The 23,686-nt window shown below is 29.7% G+C and overlaps 1 protein-coding gene across 1 annotated transcript; it reads left to right on the top strand.

The window, feature by feature from the left end:
• The first annotated feature begins 1,898 nt into the window (after positions 1-1,898).
• On the top strand, positions 1,899-22,586 carry LOC134716171 (transcription factor LBX1-like). Its single transcript, XM_063578972.1, has 2 exons — positions 1,899-3,256; positions 21,847-22,586. Exons 1-2 carry the CDS (start codon positions 2,842-2,844, stop codon positions 22,359-22,361), a joined length of 930 nt encoding a protein of 309 aa, XP_063435042.1. The 5' UTR covers positions 1,899-2,841; the 3' UTR covers positions 22,362-22,586.
• The last annotated feature ends 1,100 nt before the right edge of the window (positions 22,587-23,686 follow it).

The raw sequence follows: 23,686 nt of genomic DNA, 5'->3' as shown, positions 1-23,686 counted from the left end.
ACGGTCTTCAACAATGAAAAAAACCCATAGCGCATTGTCAGCTATATTTTCTGATTCATGTACAAAACCGTGAAGCCTGTGTTAATTCGTTTTTGGCAAACGCACACGATTCCTTGTTCAGACAATATAACATTGACCTTGTTTTGTAGCTGAAAAAAAAGGTTTCAAAGAACTTTAGGTTAACTTCTGAATCATCAGAACCCTGTGCCCAGAACATTTTATTCAAATTAAACAATCTCTGAATATATTTTGATTCCTACCTACCGTAACTTCCGGTCCAATTATGGCGTCGTTTTGTATTACCACATGTTGACAAAAATGGCGTTCAAGAGACAAAAGAAATAGAAAAAAATGTTATTTTCATCATCTTCTAAATGTATTTGTTTGGTGTGGTTTGTTCCTTCAGATGAATGTTCATTTTAAAATAATCTTATATCACGTGTATGTGCGTTGAATATTGTATGCATAGATTAATTGCATGAGTTGTATTGCAAGTGTGACAATTTGTGTAATTTGGGACTACTGAGCTAAAATATTATTCCTAGCTGCAATTTACCTTTTTTTGACAGGAACAATCACAAACTATGTTTCAAATTCATCTTTGCATCAAATTATTGTCGTGAGCACTTTCCTGATGCATTGGGTAATTATTTCTTTGTATAAAATATTGATATTGGGGTAAAAACCGTGTTTATTTATTTTGCACAAAATTGAAATAACTTTACTTATTCAAATTTGATTTTTTGATTTAACATAAGAAAATGTTGTTTTTACTTGTTTAAAATGTAAAGAATTAAAATAAAAGTGAAAGCTATTTTCATTAGCTTTTTATTTTATGCTGTTCTGTTTATTGTTTCGAAGCGTTTTCTTCATAGTCTATCTGTTATACATATTTTTAAGTTCGGTTTATTTTTTCCTCAATTCTCTTCATTGTTTTGTGTATAATTTTGTGATGAAGATTAAAGCAATAAATAACCTGTAAGTATTTGAAGATTTTTCAATGTTTGATAACAATCAGAAAATTACAAGTCTGGCCAGTTTATTAGTAACAAGAAGTAATATTTACGGCCAGAGAAAATTTGTAGATTCTTAAATAAATTATAGTTTAGTTTCTTTGAAGTATTTAAATATTTTCTTATTTTCATTGTTAATAATATTATCGTTGAGTATTTTATTAGTTTATTGTTTATTTTTACTATCAATGATAGCTACTAAATAATACAACACAAGAAAATGAAAAGGATTTATTCGGGTTCATCTTGACTGCTGAAATCCTAATATTTTAGTGGCCACCTTTATCATACAATTTCAACTCAATACCTACTAATTATGAAAAGTGAAAATTGTCCTTAAAAGCTTATATGTTAGATAAACTATCTTAATTTGAAGTCAATGTCAAATTATGGAAAATTTATTGGCTTTTTTCTACTTTCATTTTTTTCCTTCACTTTTTAACCACTTAAATATTTTATTTTCCAAATTCTTGTTAAGGGTAACATTTTTAAAAATGAAAAAGTAAGAAATATTTTTAAAAAGTGTGTTGCTTTCTATTAATTATATTGGGGCCTTGTTAGACGAGCTAATATTTCATTTATTTATTTAAGCAAACACTTTAAATTAGTTTAGAAATAATTATATTCAATTAATGTACATACATGTATTACAAAAAAAGTTACAAATCAATATCAAATTTAGGGTTAAAAGATTTTAGAATGTGTTAGTATAAAATTAAGTAATGTGCAACAATAATCTAAAAATATAAATGTATATGAAATAAAAATCATAAGCGAAGCGGCTGACGTGGAATAATTATGCGTAAACAAACAATCTGTCATGCGATAATATCAATTATATATCAATATATTTTTATATATTTTCTAATTATTTTCACGATAAAAGACGTGCATAATTAAATGGCAATATATCTGTAAATTGACCAGAAACATCATAAAAAGTGGCAAATCATAAGAGAGCGTTGCAGACTTTCAAAGGTTTGTTATTAGCATTTAATCACCATTTGAAATTTCATGACTGTCATTTGTGAGAAATAAGGGTTCCAATAATACTACACAATTGGCCAGTAATTAATTCTATAATCTTAAACACTAGCAATTGTTAAGCCTACACTAACAACAAACTTTGCTAATTTAATATCATCTTCAGATGCATGTCAACAAACAGCAGTCTTGATTACAAAGTGAATTGCACCATGGGAAGGCGGTAACAACACATTGGTTAGATCGAGTTGTTTTCTCCTCCTCTTTAGTAATAAAAATTTTCTGAAGTAGCCGTGTAATCCCATTATACTTGAAATCTTTTGTAGCGTCCACTTATTAAATAATGGAATTTTTACTTGAACATGTGTCCGAAATTTGAATATGGATACTGAAATAATCACCGTTGACCACACGTTATCAGAACATCCACTTTCAGCATTTTTCGAAGGTGCATTCCGTTATCATTAATAATTAGTTTGAATTAATATTTCGTTAACTATAATGATCATCATCGAATTTACCTCCGGCAATTAGTTTTCTATGATCGTCAGCGAAAGTTACATGATAGACAAAACGTTTCACGCCTGATGGTGGTTCTTTACCCAGAGGGTGTTTAGGTAATGCGCAGACGACACATTTATCAGTTAAAGTCCCCCGTCAGTCAATCACTTGGAAATCGGCCTCGACTTGAAGTTTTGTTTATGTACTGAAAAGTTGTATAGTTCTTTTTTGATGTTTATTGCAAATTTATGGTTTTTTCTTGATGTTGTTAAGTCATAAGAGAAGAAAATTAAAATTATAACGGAGAGGTCGTTATTATTCACAAAATTTTCAAAGTGTCCAAATGAAAATAATGTCTACTTCGAGTGGAGTAAGTGATTCTGAAGACAGTTGCAGAGACCAATATGAACCAATAAGGAAATTAGCAATGGTACAAATACATCCTCCAAGAAATCCAAATAAACCATTTACTTCATTTTGTATAAAGGATATACTTTCATCAAACAATGTGTCTCATCATCAAAGAAACTTTCATTTTAATAATTGTGCAAATTCAAGAATTGTGCGCCCTTGGGACATTCGTTCAAGTTCTGGAAGAGATAGTGAACTTTCATCGGATGCTGAAGATGAAGAAATAAATGTTGATGATGACGAACCGGTCCACCAGATTAATAAATCAAATAAAGTGTCTCCTTTAGATGCATTGATGGAAATGGCAAATAAAACATTTGAAGGTTTAGAAACAGCAGAATCTGCAGGTATATAAATATATATTTTTTTTATTTATTAAAATCAAATACTATTCTCTGCTTCGATCTGTGAGTTTGGACGTCCCTCTGTTATCTTTCGCCCCTCTTTTTGAAGTCATTTGAAGAAAATAATAGTAACTTAATAATTCTTTCATTTTAGCTATTTTGTGTTTTTAATTGAAAAATCGTTTGAAATATATTTATTTCTATATTTTTGTTTTGAACGCATTTTTTACTTTTTAATATTTTATTCATTGTTTGATACTTATTTTAAACGAGTTATATATGCCAAAATATCATTTATTATAATTTCCGTAAATAAATAATGTGCGAAATTAATAAATTCGCTATTTGCAAGTGACACTGACTATTAACAGTGTATTTTATGACGGGAGATATTTTTTGTATTGAAAAATGTTTCATAAATATATTACAATATGAATAAATGTTATATTACAAAACCATATTGAATGCATAAATTTGCTTAAACAGAATACAATTTATTTGTATTGATAATTTTGCGGCAAAACTACCAATGGAAAATAATTAATGTTCGAAATTTTTCTAAATTTGTGTTATATAGTTAGATTTTTAAGATAAAACACCTTCCAATATTGTTACATTATTTATTTGTAACAATTGGTGTAATTTTGTTGATTTACAACAAGCGGTCCTTTTGATATGAACTAAATAAAAGTGAAATTTGTCAGTCCATTAAATAAAGATGAGACAATAATGGTCAAGATAACACATAAAAACAGCCAGTGGTCATACAACAGTCAATTATTACCCGCTTGACCATAATAGAAAGTTCTTTTAACATCTTTATTCCATGAAGCAATTACTTAAATGATTAATTGAGAGAAGAGGGGAAGATATTTTGAAGATGTAGATTTCTGTATTACCGTGTATGCTTTAGACAACGATGATCAGAGGCCGACCACATGTGCCTGCTGGTCAGTTGTATATTTCATGGTCATTAACTTTCTTGTAGCTTCTAGCCCATCACTAAATCATGACAAATTAGTATACTAAGTAGGTGCGAAAGAACATAATGATATCTAAATAATGTTTGTTTCTAACTTTTGTCTTAGTAACATGTGAAAATGACCATTGGAAGGTAATGATTTTGGCAGATAATCACTGCCAAACAGTAATTTAAGATCTCAATACATTTTTCACTTTGAAATGTCCCTGGGTACGAGTGTAACAGATACACACATTTCTACTTACAATTGCAGTTACTTAGTACAAATTCTTATTATTAATTTTGACATGTAAATAATATTTATGCTGAAAATAGAAAATATAAATTTACCATGAAACTTACATCATGGTCCTTGGAAGCACGGGAAGGACCAAAACTGTAATCTTTATATTTGTCTAATCATTTTAAATTTATCTCCCCAAACAAATGTTATTGACTTAAATTAAAATATTGCAAAATTTTAAAAAGCGCAAAATTGAAATAGTGAAATATATTTAAACAATATACGAATAACAGTTTTAAGCATGTGATTAGGAATAAGAGGATATAAACACTATTTTGATCCTGAATTGACCCAAACATTTGTTGAAGCCTCTGTGGTTCATTAGCATTATTATCAAAGTTTCAAAATGGTTCAACTTTGTGCCAAATAACATTAAAATAAAGTATGTAAAAATTTACAGCATTAAAATTCACATTATTTGTTATTATTTACGAGGTGTTTTTCTGTTTAATTTTGATATTTTAAGTTGTCATATCATTTCTCCTACTTATGAAAGATTTTTTACGACAGGTTAGGTCCTGATTAGGATCGCTTTCATTTAATTTTAAAAACGCCATCACATATTAAATATGATATATGTTCCACGGATAATAATTATGAAATTTTTAGTAGTCGTGGGCGATCTATAAATTTATACACATATACGATGGCACATTTTGCTTTGTATTCAAATATGCATATTTTATTGAAACCTTTGCAATGATTTATATCTGTTTTGTATCAATTTTACATCGTCGTTTATTCCGAAATTTTTTGTAAAAAATCCTTCAGTTTCGTAGAAAATGTAAACATTCACTTTTACATTAATTTTCATAAAATTATGTACATATAAATGTTTTTCTGTGGTATTTTTCACGTTGAAATTTATGAATACGTCAGGAAATATAAATGTTTTAAAACACATTCATGACTATGTGCAATTTATTCGTCACAAAATCATTTAGAAGAGTGATTAATTAAAGATCATTAAATATCCATGTATCACAAAATGTTTCTTGTCATATAAAGTCAATCAAATGATATATCATAATCTCCCAAAATTGTGTCAAAATTTGTTAACCGCTTTATTATATTCATAATTTTTTGTACTTTCGATAAATCTTTAAATGCAGTCAAATTCGAGGCAATCATGAAGGCAAAGTCGAACGTTGTATATCCTGAAAAACAACAAACCTCGCTTAAAGACCATTTAAGCAACCTCGCTTAAAGAGCATTTAAGCACATAACATATACTTATATTTAACACATATGTGTATGTATTTATATGATAATAATTTGTATACATTTCATATATTTCGCTCTTTATTAAAAATGTAAACTCTTTAAAAAACATTAAAGACGAAATCAGAATTAAATGTTTGCCCTCATTATTTTACAATATAATTTTTATTTCATTAACAATTCCTTCAGTCTAGCTTACTGTGTATTAGATTTGGTGATATGACGAATAGTTCACATTAAAGTAACCACAAAAGATCAGCGAGTTTATTTGAAGTATTTCTTGTGATAAAATGTTTTGTAACAATCCTATGATACAGCTGCACTTGATGTCCCCGAACATTTTACCAAAATCCTTACCCCAATAATTCAGTATAGTGGTATAGAAGTTAGCTCTCTGTTTGACGGGAGCTACATTAACCTCACGAGTGAGCAATTCGATCACTGGGGAGGGTACGAAATATTTTGGTTACGGAATTCCCTGTTTGCTTCTTAAATTTAATGTTCCCTCGCAAGTATAGAGGAAACTTGGGATACTATCTTTTAAATTAATGTCTTGTAATAATGACCAACGACTTACTAATATGATATATAGTTTCTTTACAAATATAGCGACACCATTATAATACATATATACTCATAGACTTCTAATCTTATTTTGAAAAGTCACTGTAGTTTTAAGCTTCTTATTATTGAAATATTTAAAAAAAAAACAAAAAAAAACCCAACATAATAACAAATTCTCGAGAACAAGCAATCATCTATTTTCCTTTTAAGATGGGTGGTGTCCCATTTTTTCGATATTTTTCTTCTTTTAGACTTAAAAAAGATATGAATCATAAAGTGTTAAAAATAACCCCACATTTTTAAATTCAAATGAGCAAATTGTAGAAATAAGGAAATTTGATAAAACGAAAATGTTTGTTTATCATAAAATTATCATAAATGTTAAAATGGTATTAAGACTAACCCTTAGACAGCTTATTAATAGTCCTAAAGTTGGGACCAAAACAAGGACATATATCATAAGATAAGATCTCAGTTAACACGACTAAGAGCATAACATTATCCTAAGATGATCTTAGGACACATCTTATAGTCCATAGACACCTTCGATGACCAGGCCCCTGGTAGCATAGTTCTACTTATTCATTTCATTTTCATACGAGAATTTAGTACCATTTCAACTTTTCCTTTTGCGGAGAAGGATCTTATTAGCAAAACTATAACTTTTTCAAAGTGTGAAGTTTTCAACAGATAAAATGGAGTTTATGTATAATCTATATCTCATACCGGTTTATATAATTATTGAACTGAAATATGATCTCTGCTTGTAATCAACAAATCAATGCATTCAAAATTATACAAGATAATTGATTAAGGTGCCCATAATTGCATCTTCTTGAAAACCTCGTTTAAGAGGATGTTTTGATATTTTCCTAGTTTTATATTTAAAATATTACGTAACATTCTATACAATGCATGTATATCATGCATATTTGCATCTTTTGAAATAACATCTAAAAAAAGAAACGTGATCTGAAAATAGGAATATATGATCATTTGGCTTCAATGGTTTTTAAAATTTTTTTTAAACTGAAATGAAAAAATCAAAATTAAATGAAAAAAATAATGATGAAAGCATCTGTTGGAAAATACAAACTCAACAGTACCTGGACACAGATGGCTTTGCTATTCAAACATTTCTCTTTTGAGTTTAACCACATGTTTTGGAATTTTGTACAGTATTTTGTACTTTAGATAAACGAATTGTGATTATGATAATTTATCAAATTTGTGCTTTGAATTATGAATTATATTAAATGCCTGTATATTTTAATAAAATTCAGTTTAGCCGGTACAAACCGTATGAATATGTAATAACTACAATAAATTACATTGGCGGGTTACAATGTCCAATTATAGCCTAATAAATAACATAGCATTACTTTCCATTACGAGTGTATTATGAGTCCAAACCATGTAAAAAATGTAATATTTTTAATTTCTTTTGAAAATATGGCGTATAAAATTGAATGACTACTACGGACATTGTCTCATGCATATATGTTTTCTCCAATTTTGTTTCTTAAATCTATTATGTACACCTGTCCCGTTTATTATTTCCAAATAAATCTTGAAAATTTTCAGCAGTAGAATAAATTGCTTTTATTTATGTAATAATTGAAGATGCAGATGCAGGTATACCTATATTTCAATGCACAAACGACGTGACAGTGTCAAAAATATCCGTTCACAAATGCCCATTAAAGTTGCATTATTGGTAAAAATATACCATTTAGGTAATAATTATTGAATGTTAATTTATAACATAAAAGAACAATTGTGTATTTTAGTACTTGCTGCACTTAACAACTCTAAGCACAACTCTAACATATAAGTATATATAGTCAAATTTAATTAAGAATTACAATCTCAAAGACATCATGTGACAGTTTTACGACTAATGTAATTTTACAAGCAATAGACAATATACAGTAAGAGAAAGTTTGAAAAGTCGGATTTTTCTTAATTCAATATTGCATGTATTTTGTTTTTTCTAGAAATAAATTTTGGAACAGGCCTTCGTACAACTAAAACACGTTTATGCATTGTCACATGCAAATTAAAAATAAAATCAGTGTCTTGAAAAAATGTTAGAACGGTTATAGTTTTTTATGCAACAATTTGATTGGCAAATATGCAACCTAAATTTGATAAAACCCATTTATAAAAAATATTTATTCTACTATAATATATAGTTTTTAATTTTATTATAAATTCTCATGCATTTTTAAACATTTATTTTTACTTCAGAAACATATTCTTATTACTTACAAGACATACCAACTCTCGGCCAATTGCAAAGGTCCTCGCAGAGACTTCTTAATCTATATAAGAAAAAGTGTATACACAGAATGTCTCTGGTTTTCAGTCCAATTTCAAAAACTCATGCATAGTCCTTTTGTCTTTGTCTATCTTAATATTATAAATGAATGATACAATGTATCTTTCATTCTTATTTTTATTGAAATTCTGTAAAAATCCATATTAGTCATGGCACTAGGTCAAGTCAACCTAACTGTGCATGACGTTGATTTTGAAACTCTATACCGAAGCATAGTCACCAATGTTAAAATATAACAGTATATATCAGTTGGTTAATTACTTGAAGATTGTCTTCAGTAATTTTGAGAATTGTTTTAAGTGATTTTTATTATACAGTTTTCTGTATGTAATTCCACTAATCGAAGTTTATAAGGGAGAGGACTATCTCTGTCAAATGTTAATGCCTTTACTGGTTCTGTCTTCTTCTCTATTGTACTACGTTAGGAGAATATTGTTGATGACAAATATTTGATACTTTATGTTAAATTGAGTCATAACTTTTATTTTCTCGGTCGATTAAGAACTCGATTTTTTGTTAAAGGTGCTACGTTTTGCCTAGTGTTCAGACTAGAGCTCTGTATACAGACGACACGTTGTCTTCTACACTTGTAAGTGTTTTTGGAATTCTGTGTCATTGGATTTGCTATCTCAATTACTTACTTTTATTAATATGTAAAATTTTCATTTTATCCCTGTATCTTTTTCTCTCACTCTTAAGCGTAGTTATACCTGCTTTACGTGTTGCAATAGAGCTTTGTCTGATCTGAGCGAGTTAATTAACCTGGGAAATTTCATTCATGTCTTATTTCTAAACCATCCCTTAGTTTTCATCACCAACCTTTTTACGTAGCTCCAAGATTGTCAATTACTATATACTTTGTATTCGGTAATTATAATTAAATCGTATCGGCTCTTTTTTGTTTTTGTTATAAGTATCATCATCTATGCGAACGGTATCGGCTGAAGCATTCCCAAGACATCGCGATATGCCAATTTAAGTGCATGGTTGAATGAGGAGCGGCGTCTCTTTTCTTATAGATTTTCTGTATATAATATCATTTTCCATATTCATTCATCCTCTTTTCAACAATTTCTTGTTAGTTGGCTTTTAAATAGCAACATTAATTTAGTTGATCAATCCGCATTTTGTTTGCGTATAACTTGATTTATTATAGAAATGGGCTTGTGTGGATATTTAAAGTAGAGACTTGTTTTGTCAAAATCATTTTATTTGAAATTAATATAAATGACCAGTTGTTCTTTTGTTCTTTTTTTTTTGGATTTTCGGAACCATCAATTTTAATATAAGCGCCATATTTTAACAAACTCATAATTGAAAACATATACTGACAATAACTCTGAAATGCTATAGAATCTTCTGGGCAACGGTTGCATCTTTAATCTGAATAATTATATGACATATTATGCCATACTTTTAACTTTTTCCCAATTATTCCTCACGAATTAAAAAGAAATAGCCCTTGTTTGTAAATAAAGATAACGTAGATTAAACAGATAAAAAGAAATGTGGAGAATATGCCAATGCTTAATAATGACATAGAAACCCATTGACACCAAAATACACTTCGAGACATTTAGTGGTATAGAAACATTGATATTGAATTAGGAAATGGGTAAAATGTAACTAAACACAAATCTCAACAAGAAATTATAGTCCCTTCGACATTAAATTAGATCCGTAATAAGAATGATGCCACTTTTAAAGTGGCAACTTGTTTATTTTGGAACAAGAAGATATTTACAATCGGAACTTTTAAATTTCCTTAGTTCAGCTTGTATATTTTTTCAGCAGACTGTCTATATTCGAAACTTAAGTTATCTTCTTCTAAATATGCTGTTACAGAATTCACCAAAAGCTATACACAAAATTAACAAATGCGGACTAATTTATATTGTAAATGTCAATATGACGATGAACAGATGAACATTTTAAAATAGAGCTTTATATTTTGAAAATTATCAAGTCCGAATTTAAACTAAGTCTTTATAATTGAACATTCTGATGTAAAAACTGATATACATGATTTATTCAGTTTGGCTTTGAAAAAAAAGATACTGTTCAGTGCAGTGTTGTTGTTTTTTTATGGGGAGGGGGTATGTCTATGTCTTGGCATATAATAAATTATCAAGAGATTATAGAGATCAGAACTTCTGAACCAATAGCACAATAAGCAAATTCAAGAACATTTTACATCTTTTTACATCTATATAAATTGACTTACGAATTGGTATGATGTAAAATCTTGCGTTGTTTGGTGATGTTTGTGTGTGTGTGGGGGAGGGGGGGAACGTTAACTGACAAGTGAATTGGCGTTCAAATTATGCCCCTTTCCTTTTTCCTTGAAAAAAAACATGATCATGAATAATACGAATCATGTCTGCAATTGCAACATGCTTTGCAGAATTTACAATTAAAGACTGTCAGATCATATAGCAATATGTGCATATGGTCATGCCCTTTGAACCTACAAAACAGTCATCATTAATAAGACTGAGTGACACTGTTAAAAAATCCTGCTATATACTAAAACAGGTTCTCATGGAAGTTGACATGTTGTTAGATCAGGGTTGAAGACGACTTTGTGGCATATTTTTGTATAAAAATTCAATGTATCTTTGCAAAATTTAGCATTATTGTTAAATTCTTACAGACTAAATATATATATAGAGACAAGGAGATGTGATATAAGTACCAATTAGACAACTCTCCATCCTAGTCACAATTTGTAAAAAGTAAACCTTCAGAGGTGAAAGTGCGGCCTTGGCTCACACCAAACGGCAATTTTAATGTATTTGTTAATTTGCTAGTTTCCTTCTATTTTTGCTCCGATGTTTGCTCGTGAACCCGTTCCAGGATCTCTCCTTTTGGGACAAAAACTGAAGAGTATTAGTCCAGTTGTAAAGTTTTAGCACTTTTAATATACATTTATATTAATTTTACAACAAAAAGTGAAACAAAAATGCCAAACTCAAAGTTAAATTTAAAAAAAATAAAAAAGGGGAAGTACATAAAAAGTGACAAAATCAAAGGTGAGGCTTAATCACCCAACATAACGAATGGAAAACAACCATCATCTTCATGACTTGGTACAAAATCAAAGGTGAGGCCAACAAAACGAATGGAAAACAACCATCATCTTCCTGACTTGGTACATGACTTTTTTGGAAGACTATGGTTAAACCTTTTTTTTTAGCTAGCTAAACACCCCTCTTGCATTGCCAGGGAGTTATCAAATAAAATTTCCCGCAAGCGAGGCATCTGTTGTTAGTAAGGACTTTTAGATTTCTATCTGAAGTTATGACTTTACTATTTGCTTAGATTTATGAATATCACCCACGAAACTTTCACATTAGCAAATGCGGAAAGGAATGCCTTTACAAAAGAGTACTCATATTTTATATTATTTGGTGCAGTTTATCATTAATATAATTATAACTATAATAGTTATAAGAGATTGTAAACTCATTTTGTTATGAAATAAAAGTCTTTTTTGTAAGATTGATTATGCGCAGTTACAAATCCTACCTCGTTAGAAAGACATGAAATTTGGAAAACATATTACACGTCTAACTCAAAACGTTCCACGCAAGATACAAATATCTTTTCAACACAAACGGTAAAATCAAAGGTGTCAGTCAACGTATCTTTCTGGTAACGAGCGTGGAATATTATGATGTATATTTCTTCAGCTAACATATTATCGCACAAACCACGCTTCATTTGAAGTAGATTAGATAAACTGTAGTAGTTTCCCATATCTTTTTAGTTCCAACAACCTAATGCAAACGGTACTTGATTTATGTTTTGTGCACGGTTGTATTCCAATAGTACAATAGGTTGTCCACATTGTTATAAAAGTGCACATTGTTAGGAGAACTTGCATTGAAATCAATTAAAGCCCAATAAGGTCCCCATAAATGTGTTCGTTCTGCCAAATGGATATATATATATGAATTAAGATAATACATTACCGGTATACCTTTTATTCTTAGACTGTCCAAAAGTTTGGAATACATATTTCACTTGAAGGGATAAAAGAAGAACTAAATAATATTTTGTTTTAAAGTATTTGAACCGGACGAATGCTGTAAATAAATACAGGATCTATAGTAAATTTTCTACACGTGGATGGTATACTATAAACTTTATTTTACTTTACTCAAGTTGTTTTTATTTTGGCAAATTTTAAAAAGAACTTGAAATGCAATGTTTGATCAAATAATTTTCAATCTAGCATTTGATGATTTACCCATTTATTTCCATAGTGTTGTTTTATTCGCAGTTTTATATATAGTTCTATTGGGGAAATATTGAGCTTTCAGTGTAATTTCTTTGGTCATATATGTAGAGTTAAGTCCAGTCCCGTTATTGATGCATAAGCAATACCTGTAAATCTAATAAGAGTGATGTAACATATTCACGTGGATCCTGTTGTTCTGATATTGGAAAACACACAGCCGAAACTATTGCAAAAACTTTTTTTAACAGCCATTAGAAACGTTTTGAAAAGTTTGTTTTATCGGCATATCTATCACTGTACTCTAGCTTATGCTTTTATTTGTTGCTGAGTTATATATTTTTTTAGAATAGACTGCTTGTGTCATCCTCTAATCTGCTTTAATTTTAACTCTTATAAATAGAAGCTAGTTCCTTAAGTTTGAACGTGTGACTCCATGCAGTTAATATAAATCTTTATTTTAGCCAGTGTTATTCGTTCGTTTGATATTTTCATAATTCTGTAATATATTTTTGAAGTGATCATACGCAAAAATAAATGTGGGCAAATAGTTACCAGGACGAAATTCAAGATATATATAGAGTAAGAAAATATAAAATGCATACACTTATTCATGATGTGAACATTTTAAAAATGTTTGGTACCAACTGAATTATCTCTTATCCACAATTACATTTATGTTTCGTAAATATCAAACTTCAAACTTTTGGCTACTTTTTGTTTGAAACATAAAACTTGCAATTTTATCACGCCGAAATGTCTGCTTGACTGCTTTTGTTTCAAACATCGCTTAAAGAATTTTATTTCAAACCATAAGACATTTAAAAGATTGTTAAATAACAATTTGGTCTCTAGAACTTATATTTGTGTTTGCTATTAATGTCATTTTTGAGGTGATAGAAATCTGTTGTTATTTTATAGCGTCTTTATTCGTCTCGAAAACAATATGCTATCGTCTAAGCATTGAGATCTTTTATTTTTCAAAGCGATATAGTAAAGCTCTTTAATTTATGATCCGTGCACTAAAATGTATCATTAACTTGTTTATAAGTGTAGATTAAACAATAAAATGCGTAAACTACTGCAGCGAGAGTGACTTTCACCCTGAACATACCGTTATATCTATGCTCTTGTCTGAAATTGTATCCGACATTTTTTTTAATTTCAAAAAATCATTTATCTTTCGATTAAAATGCAATTTTTGATAAAAACGTGCGAAACAACAGAGGCTAAGAAAACCATGATGACTTTTGGCTGTCTGTCGTCTGCTGTGTAAACATAGTATTTTCCTTGTTCTCTTTTTAAACGCTATCTCGGTTTTGATTCAACTTTCTTTCTTTTTTTCTGCCATTTTCTTGATAGTTCTTTTGATGTTTGATGTTGTACTTTTGTACACATTACTGCTAAAGATTCCATCAAATAGCTCAAACAAAGATTCCATCAAATAGCTCAAACATCATACAGCACAGCTGACGTTTTGAAATTTATCGACATATAATGGAAATATTTTTCATCTTTTTTCGATGATTGGTGTCCATTGGGAATTATATCACTTCATAATTTACTCTCTTACTAGTTTTGATCACCCAGGCAGGAACGAGTCTCGTGGAGTGCATACAAAAAGGCGCAAATCTGAACGCGTTTAAGCGAATGTAAAAGTCATCATCGAAACTGCGGAAAATTACATCCCACTGTTTCTTTGAAGTTGATACTTATTTTGTTGTTAGGCTGTTTCTTTTTCATTTTCTGAACGTAATTAACCCCCTGAAACCGACATACGATCGTTTAAAAGCATAAATGCTATGCAACCTTTCATTATTATAAATATATTAGTATTTATTAGGGTTAACTTTTCAATGTTCGATTGTATGAAGAGTGTTACGCCATGGCATATTTTCACCACTGCATTGTGTAATGAGCTTTCACCGAAGACAGATAGTCACGTCCGAAAAGGAACTCGTCGCATACCAAAAAAATATACACAGACGCCTTCCATCTTTTCCAATCAACATTCAGTGTTGATGCGATGATTCTGTGACGTATAAGTTCTCACTTTAAAATGAAACGTTATAAAGGTTGTTGTGAATAAGCCTATTTTCTTCTACAAGTATCGTCTTGACATGCATGAAGTATTTGCCACTAGACATTAATTATTATAAAAAATAATATGGTATTATTGTAGTTTCAATGCACAATTTTGTTAATAAAAAGTGATATCTCACATTCATTTTCTTTTAAATATATTTCTTTTTATAAAGCAAACAGGTGTAAAAATAATGTTTTTTTAAATTTTATTTGGCTAAATAAAGATTTACATAAAATCTATCGATTTTTATTCCACAAGATCGAACTTTGCTGCGCTATCCATCATGTCACTGTATAAAATCTACAGCAGAAGTACAGCGACCGATACTAGATTGCTTGAAAATCCTACCTCAAAACAGAAGATATAGTTATTTAAGTTTGCGAGGATTCATTTTGTCGTGTGTTCTTTAATTTGTTCCTTATTGTACATTTTGACCATCCACTGATCAAGTTTGAAAAAAAGCGGGAGGAGGTGAGGGGGTATTCGAGATCAAGAACCCAATCATGGTTGGGTGTGTATGTCCAAAGTGAACAAAACGCCAGTTATTTTCTCAAATTGTATTGCATTTTGGGTTTGTCCTTAAAGATTTGATATTCATGCCATTAAAACAGCAAAATGGCACGTAATTGGAATAATAAAAAAAGCCTTATGCATTAGCATGCACGAAGTTAATCAATATACTAGTATAATACAAGTACATCAATGGAAAAATATCAAATCAAATATCTTATTGGACAAATCGCATATAAAATACGGTATGTAAAATGCGTATACTCATAATTCAAGTGCACAACATATACTATATAAACACGAGAATATACATTTCGGCACATTACAAAAACGGTCTTTATTTATAGAAAACATGCCAGTTGATGAAAAGAAACAATAAAACCATAGTTTAATTTTGTAGATGTCACGAAAATGTTACTAAATTACTTTTCTTCCTTCTTTCTGGTTATAAATTTACATGATTCCTAGTGAGGTTGGCTTTTAAATGCTTTCTTGAAAATGGATTATAAAAAATCATAGTAAAATCTGTGCTTGAAATAGGAGTGCTTGTTGCCCAGCACGTCCTCAGTCGTCAAAATGCATTCTGTCTGCGAAATTATGATAAATGTTTCTTGCAGTAATCAACCTTGTCAGTTTCTGAACAAGATATTCATTTCCTTTCATTTCTCTTGTTAGTATGTCATCAATTTAAAACAATTAGTTCGTCTTGTTTCTTCGGTCAAAACTAGACAAAGGAAGAAGAAAAAAATAAATAAATACGGTTTGGAAGATTTCTTTATTCCAGTTGTAGATCTCATAATGTTTTTGTATGCGAATTCAAATATCAGAACACAATTATTGAAACTATTGGATCACGATTATGTGTTTCGCGATTTTTTTGCCGGGGCATGGTTTTAAAATGGTCCTGATTTTATTCAAAACCTCAAATTTTCCCTGATATTATAATGTCTAAAAATTCATGTTTAGGTATACAATTGTGACAATTCGAAGGAGGGTTATATGGTTAGAATTATTACCAATATATATCTAAATCACAGAATTTAGGTCTGGTCTAAGCGACTACCAATAAGTATGATGTGAATACTTAGACATCTAAATTGAGATTTCATCCTCCTCAGCAAATATTTCTAAAAACGGAAAATGCTTTTTACAACAAATATATTGGAAATATTATAGAAATAATCAAATTTAAATGCTAAAATATCGAATCAAATTGTGGACTGTAATGTGAAATGAGAAATTAATTTTTCACTCAATTTAAATTTTCAATTTCATTCTATTAATATATGATATTTTTCAATTTTCATACTGCACTTTTGTCTAGGACGCAACAGCCACGTTCGTCTTTTGATGAAGATAATATTGTTTTACTTTACCGCTTTATAATTATGCGAGTGGTAATGTCGTTAAAACAATGAGCAAGTTATTCATTTTGAAAAATCACCACTTGCGTCTCGTAAATAACCAACAAAGAGCCATTAGTTGCATAAATATCCTATGGTTCATGCTCATTAGCAAATATATTAACCTTCTCTCAGTAGGCCTTGAAATAATAGACAGCTTAATTTGTGGTCAAGTTATGTGGTCAGTGTGGTCATTAGTCTGATGAGAGATATGGTCATTAGTAGTGTGTTTGACACGACTAAATGCCTATTTGTGATGTAATTCACACTCATTTATCACCGCGGTTAGGACGTCAAATCTTGAACCTGACGGAAAGTCACAAATGTTTGAAGTCTTTATTTTGTTTAGTTTTATATATATTGTTATTGCAGAAGCAGGTAGCAGTTTCGGCTCAGCAAATTCGATTTCAACAGCTATATATCATTTTTAAAATGGAAAAGGAACGAATTTTTTTTTAGGAAGCTATCAAAGTAATACTTTCTGCTGCAACTATAAAACAAGACATTGCATAACCATTTTGGCTAAACAAAACCATAGAAAATCATGATGGTAATGACCGAAATTAAAGACGAACAGTAGTTCACAAAGCATGTACCAGTGTTGAGCGCAACAACTTTACGTTAAAAAGAACAACAAAAAATGGTTGCAAAAGTACATCAGTTGTTTTTAACTATTACGATTTTTAAGGAACTAAAACGAAAATTTGTTTATATGTTTCTCTCTTTTCCTCTTCTTCTTTTTTTCATTCATTTTTCGAAGGAAAAGAGAAAAGAAAAGCAGCAGTCTACAAAGCATTATACAAAGAAACCTGTAAAGAATGGGGGAGTTCGAATTTAGTTATTTTTGTGCCACATAATTACACATAAATGTTCTTGACAGAACTGTCACTTTTATCTTTTTTAATAAAAAAGCAGATATGCTTCATAATGTCATTACATTATTACATAAATTGGTTATTTTTCCATTAAACAAAACTTGCTGGTTGTATGGTTTATTTTCTAGATATTACAATTACTACTTTGCAATTATATTGTAATGTTTATATGATAATATTTTACTGTAATGTTTTCACCAAGTACGCTGAATGAATTCATTTATTGAGGTACAGGAGCAAGAAAAATTATCAAGTTAGATATCAATGGTTGAAAAGAATAAATGGCGCTACATAATTTACCGAGATTTAACTAAATACACCTACTATTGACCTTTCTATCAAATGTTTGACGGGATCGTTCGTCACTTATCATAACGATATAAATTTCATTTGTCCCTTGATGATGATTTTCAGATACCAATCTTGTTACATGCCAGTTACATGTCATAGGTTTTCAAGTTAATTAGTTCATCTAATGACAGTTTATTCTTGCTTAAAAGTTTCCCATTGCTCGAATCAAACTGAAATGTCGTGATTGAGTAAAATGTTTGGACAAACTTTTTGAAATCGAAATATGTTGAAAAGTAAGAAATAAAACCCTAGTAGATTGTATTTAGCCTGGCTGGTTTCTTTGCTGTTGCTTTTCTGATCTCTTATGTTTTGTGTTTACCCCTTTCTGTAAACGACAAATAATGCGATATTTATTAAACCTTACAGACTAGTTTGGCGCTATCAAAAGCATCTTTTTGATTAACAAAACATGAATTAGCTCTCCGTATAACTGTTATTATTTAACAAAGTAGACGTCGTTATTGTTGTTTCTTTATTTTATTTTTGTTACAGAAGCTTATATGATACTTTGTCCTAAATTTATTGGCCGTATTCCTTTCTCCTAATTGTTCAGGTCAAGCCGGACATAAGAATAGATAACATACAGTAATAAGATTTGACGAGATATGATCGTTTTCTACTAGCCATAGGTGATAAAAGTCACACACAAAAACATAATCGGACACATCAAACGTTGTCATCTGACAAAGATCGCATTGCAGTTGACCTACAGTCATACTAAGTAATAGAGAAACCTGTTTAGTACACGGTGGGAGTTAGGTGGGAGTTTTTCTTTTTTAGGTTATGTTTCTGTCAGTGTGTAGCAAATATATAAAGTTTTTAGCCTTATTGCAATTTATTATAATATTTCAATGAGTAAATTTTAATAGAAATGTTTCCTATTCTCATACTTTGACACTTTTAATTGACACTTTTAAATTTGATCTTCCAAACTAGTTGAAACAACTGGCTAAAATAAACTTTATTTTAATGAATGCTGTAAAGTTTCGATACTCTTGTTAGGGTTTCAAAACATTTAAATTATCCATAAATTAATATTCAAAACAATAATATGACCAAATATTCTGTTTCCATCAGGGTTTTTTTAATTTCATATTTTAGTTTTTAATTTGTATATTTTTTTCATAATGCTCTTTTGGAAGTCTAGAAGGCCACCTACGTCATTCTTATTTCTGGATAGTTGTCTCATTAGCATCATACCTAGCCTAATGTTTTATACTAAATAGGAAAATAAATCTGAGCATAAATTATCTTTATTCCATGCTCAATTTGTTAACGATTTTTCTCACCAACTTATTATCAATGCTCCCGCATTTTTCTGTAGCACAAAATATGTTTTTCAGTTGATATTCTTGACTTCTTCTTTCATTTGGAAAATTGAAGTTTGTTTTTTATTGCTTTAGTTTGAATCAATAACATTTGTATGCCCTCAGGAAAAATGTAATACATTCAATTTGATCAGATAGAATCGTTTGTTAAACTTGTAAATGCGACACATCGGTCAAATTAAGCTGTTAAGGAATGCTTTGAAGCTTATTCACAGAAAGTATGATAAATTAACTGATCAATTAAGATAATTTATTTATCTTTCTTAGATGTACATACACAGGTGGGAAGGACTATTACTATCAATAATCTTCCAATACTTACGTAAACATTGTGACATGTCGAATGTGATGGGTCGTTTACCGGGCTTTTACTTTTTAAAAGGGAGATGATACAAAAGGGACAACCAAAAACCATTAGTCAACGAAATAAAATTATCATTTCTACAAAGATAAAAAACAAAACAATAAAAGACAAACAGTAGACCCGAAAATACTATTTTTAATGTTAAACGTTATGACCATTGACTTAGAGATAAATATAACAAATACTTTTTTTGATAGATCCTATATAAAAATAATAATAATTAAAAAAAAAAAAAGAACGATGAAAAATTACAAGAAATAAGTAAAAAAAAAAGTATTCTATTATTTCGAGTGTGAAGTTTAATTTTTTATGTTTACAGTGGATTTAGTTTACTAACTGATTTCTTTCCATGAACAAAAAATTCCACATTCTCGAAATTGCTAAATATACCGATTTTGAAATTCTGAACATATAGATCTTTAAAACTTAATTTAATTGTTTGACCAATTTCATTCATTTCTTTAAGTTGATTAATTCTTGTTTTACAAAAATCAATGAAAATGCATTGTTTAATTATTTTTTTTATTGAGGTGTTCACAAATTTAAAACATCCAAAAGCAAGAAATAAGCAAGGGCAACATTTCTTATAGTTGACAATTTATTACATATTTGTTTAATAATTCCTATGTTAACCTGGTCATGGATTATAATTAATAACTTCTGACGTTTATCAAGTTAATTAATGCAACCACAAAAGTTAAGCGTTATGATTTATTATGTACATGTTCTTTTAAAATGACAAACTTTTATATTTATCAATTAATAAAATATGTATCTTAGATACTTTAATAGTTATGATTTACTTTAGAATGTGTTCTTTTGACAAGACGTGATTCATAAATATGTCAAAATTTATTATATAAGTTACAATTTTAATCAATGGAAAAAATAATTTGAACTAATTTTACAAATGAATTTAATCGGTGAAATTGTACGACGAAGAAAAATAGTAACCGAGTTTAATTTGAGTTAATTCCCTTGTGTTATTTTATTTAAGAAATTTCATCCTAACGTTGAAATGAATATTACTTGAAAAAAAATGTTAATGCTGCTATGATTATCATATTCAAATGAATTTATTTCATTGAAGAGACGAAAGACAGTAAAGTTTAAATTCTGTAATAAAAATATTCAAAGATTTCATGATGCCATTCAATTATGATATCCACTTTTCATACAAGGAAACAAAAGTCATTATTGTCATAACCTTGTACAGTTGTATTCAAATAAGCCTTTTACATTAGAATATAAGATTTTTCTAATGTGACAGATATGAGCCTTTAAGTTAATTGTACTGGTATGAACTTCAATGCAACTGTCTACGAGAAGTAGTTAATGTTTCAACGTTAGCTACTTGTGACATTTTCACAACCAGTTTGTCCTAATATGACATTAACTCTAATATATCTTTTTCTGGTTGGTTACCTCTTGTTAATGTTTTTGGTAGTTGGACAAAGGGAATAACTGCTTATATGATGTGACAGGGAAACACATATAAAATATAACATGGTTTAATTATGAAAATACGAACATAATACCACACATGAACCAGAACTCACTTTTGTTTTTAATATTTCAAAAAATGTTAACGATCTTGTCAAACTTAATAGCTTTAACAAACAAAGTACATTAAATAAAGTTGCATCAAGTACAGAGTTACCAAGGTTTTAAAACAATTAGCAGATGGTTTATGTTTACTTGACCTTCACTTTACAAACAGTTCAGACGACGCGACGTCAATCTGCTCTGCTGCTTCCGTCGTTCTTGTCCGTGTGCAATAAAGTGTTAACTAAATGGTTTAGGGGCAACCTAGTATCTGTTTGAAATGAAACACATATACTTGAATGGAACATTAGCTCTTAGAAGACATAAAAACAGAAGAATAAATCCCGAAATCTTATGATGTATATAGCAAAAATGAATCTGAAAAATCATATATCTAGCAGTTATTTGAAAATAAATCATAACTTCAAATATACTTAAATCTTTAGAAAGAAATAGCATGCATCGCCATTATTACTATATTTTTTTTCTCTATTTGACAGAAACAAAAAGAAGAGAACAGGCTGCTTTATTTGGTAAACATCAGCCTCCAAAGAAAAGAAGAAAATCAAGAACCGCATTTACAAATCAACAAATTTACGAATTAGAAAAAAGATTTCTGTATCAAAAATATTTGACTCCTGCAGACAGGGATGAAATAGCTCAAACTCTGGGTCTAACCAACGCACAAGTGATAACTTGGTTTCAAAATAGAAGAGCAAAACTCAAAAGAGACCTCGAAGAACTAAAAAATGACGTTACAGCCGCTAATTCCGCCGGGGAAGAAACTGTGAAAGCTCTTCTTAATAGTGACGATGAATCACGTGACAGTTCATGGAGCCATTCTCCTCCTAAAGTTAAAAAGACATGTGTATCTGAAACACATGAAAATGACAGACCTTTCTCAGATTTAAAAGAATCTTCGTCAGGAAATTCAAAAACGATATTTGAAAAACCAGACAAACAATCGGAAGGGGATGATTCCTCAGGAAACGAGTCAGATGATAATTCTTCGTAGTTACTGCTTATTTATTATTTGGATGTTTGTATTGTATTTTGCATATCATCATTATATATTGTGACTTCATGATAAATAGTCCCCCATTTTATGTGAAAATAGACAAAGTAAATAGACAAGAGGGTCTGAGTGATGAATCTTATGAAATCCAGAACACGCGTTTATCAGAATATATCATTCTAATGTCTTGCATATACACGTTGAAATAAAAGAACTCGCAATTTGTTGTGGCATTTAATATGATTATTCATTTCATTATGTGCATTCAGCTATAAAAATTAGTTTATTTTATGATTGCAATCGAAAAAATCAACAATTACGTAAAACTCTTTTTCTTTTTTTTGTATGTGTATGATTGAAAAACTCATCAGAGATCCACAATACGTCTATACTTTTCTATGCCAGACGCTCGTTTCGTCTATACAAACGATTTATCAGCAACGCTCAAAAAAAAAAAAGAAGGAAAATAAATAACGAAGTTGGAGAGCACTGAGGACCCACAAGTTCAAAAGGTTTTGCCAAATACAGCTAAGGTAATCAATTATTGGAATAAAAAATCCGAAGTATTTCGAAAAATACAATGTTTTATAAAAAAAAAAAAGCTATTATAATTAGAAGCATACCAACGAATAAACGAATAAACGAATAAACGAAGTCTTTGGCAATGTAATAATTTACCTATCTCTACGAAACTCTTCATTTTTTGGTCTCACCTAGATGTATTGAAGGCCTTAGCCATATTTGGTTTACTTTTTGAGATGTAGGGTTTTAATGCTCGTCAACGTCGTTATTGAAATTTCCTTTCGACTGTTTGAAATGAAGAATCACTGATAAGTCTATTGTAGACTAAACAATGTTGTTGCGCTAAATTATGATCCTGGTTTCTGGAAGAGGTGTGGCGTTCATTCATAAATACTAACGAGGAGTAAAACGCCTACATGGGTATATGCTTTAGTTGCAACTGCGCTTTATATTTTGTAAATTTTCATCAGTGATTCAGCTAGCTATAATTTTGGTTTAATCTACCCTTTTCTACCTAAGGAAATGCCTGTTATGAATATGACAGTTGTTTTCCATTCGTTTTATGTAATTGATCTTTTGCTTTTGCCATTTTATAAAGCACTTTCCGTTTTGAATTTCCCTTGGTGTTCGATATTTTTGTTTTTTTTTACTTTTAGCTGAATTTTTGTATCCGTTAGAAAATGATAGAAATTGTTAAATACAGTGTAAACTTTCGTATCGTTTTTGGTGTTAATATGATTTTATTTTATTTTCCAATTAATTATTTATACCCGAGCTGAATATTGAGGTATTATCCGGAGTAC

The sequence above is a fragment of the Mytilus trossulus genome, chromosome 4 (assembly GCF_036588685.1).
Source record: "Mytilus trossulus isolate FHL-02 chromosome 4, PNRI_Mtr1.1.1.hap1, whole genome shotgun sequence".
Classification (NCBI taxonomy): Eukaryota; Metazoa; Mollusca; class Bivalvia; order Mytilida; family Mytilidae; genus Mytilus; species Mytilus trossulus.
The sequence above is the reverse complement of the archived record's forward strand: the minus strand, read 5'-3'. Positions and strand labels throughout refer to the sequence as shown.

Excerpts from the sequence above, each read along its gene's own strand:
- LOC134716171 (XM_063578972.1), top strand. The coding sequence starts at position 2,842 with ATGAAAATAATGTCTACTTCGAGTGGAGTAAGTGATTCTGAAGACAGT. Across the intron at positions 3,257-21,846 it reads AGAAACAGCAGAATCTGCAG|AAACAAAAAGAAGAGAACAG; the intron begins GTATATAAATAT and ends TCTATTTGACAG.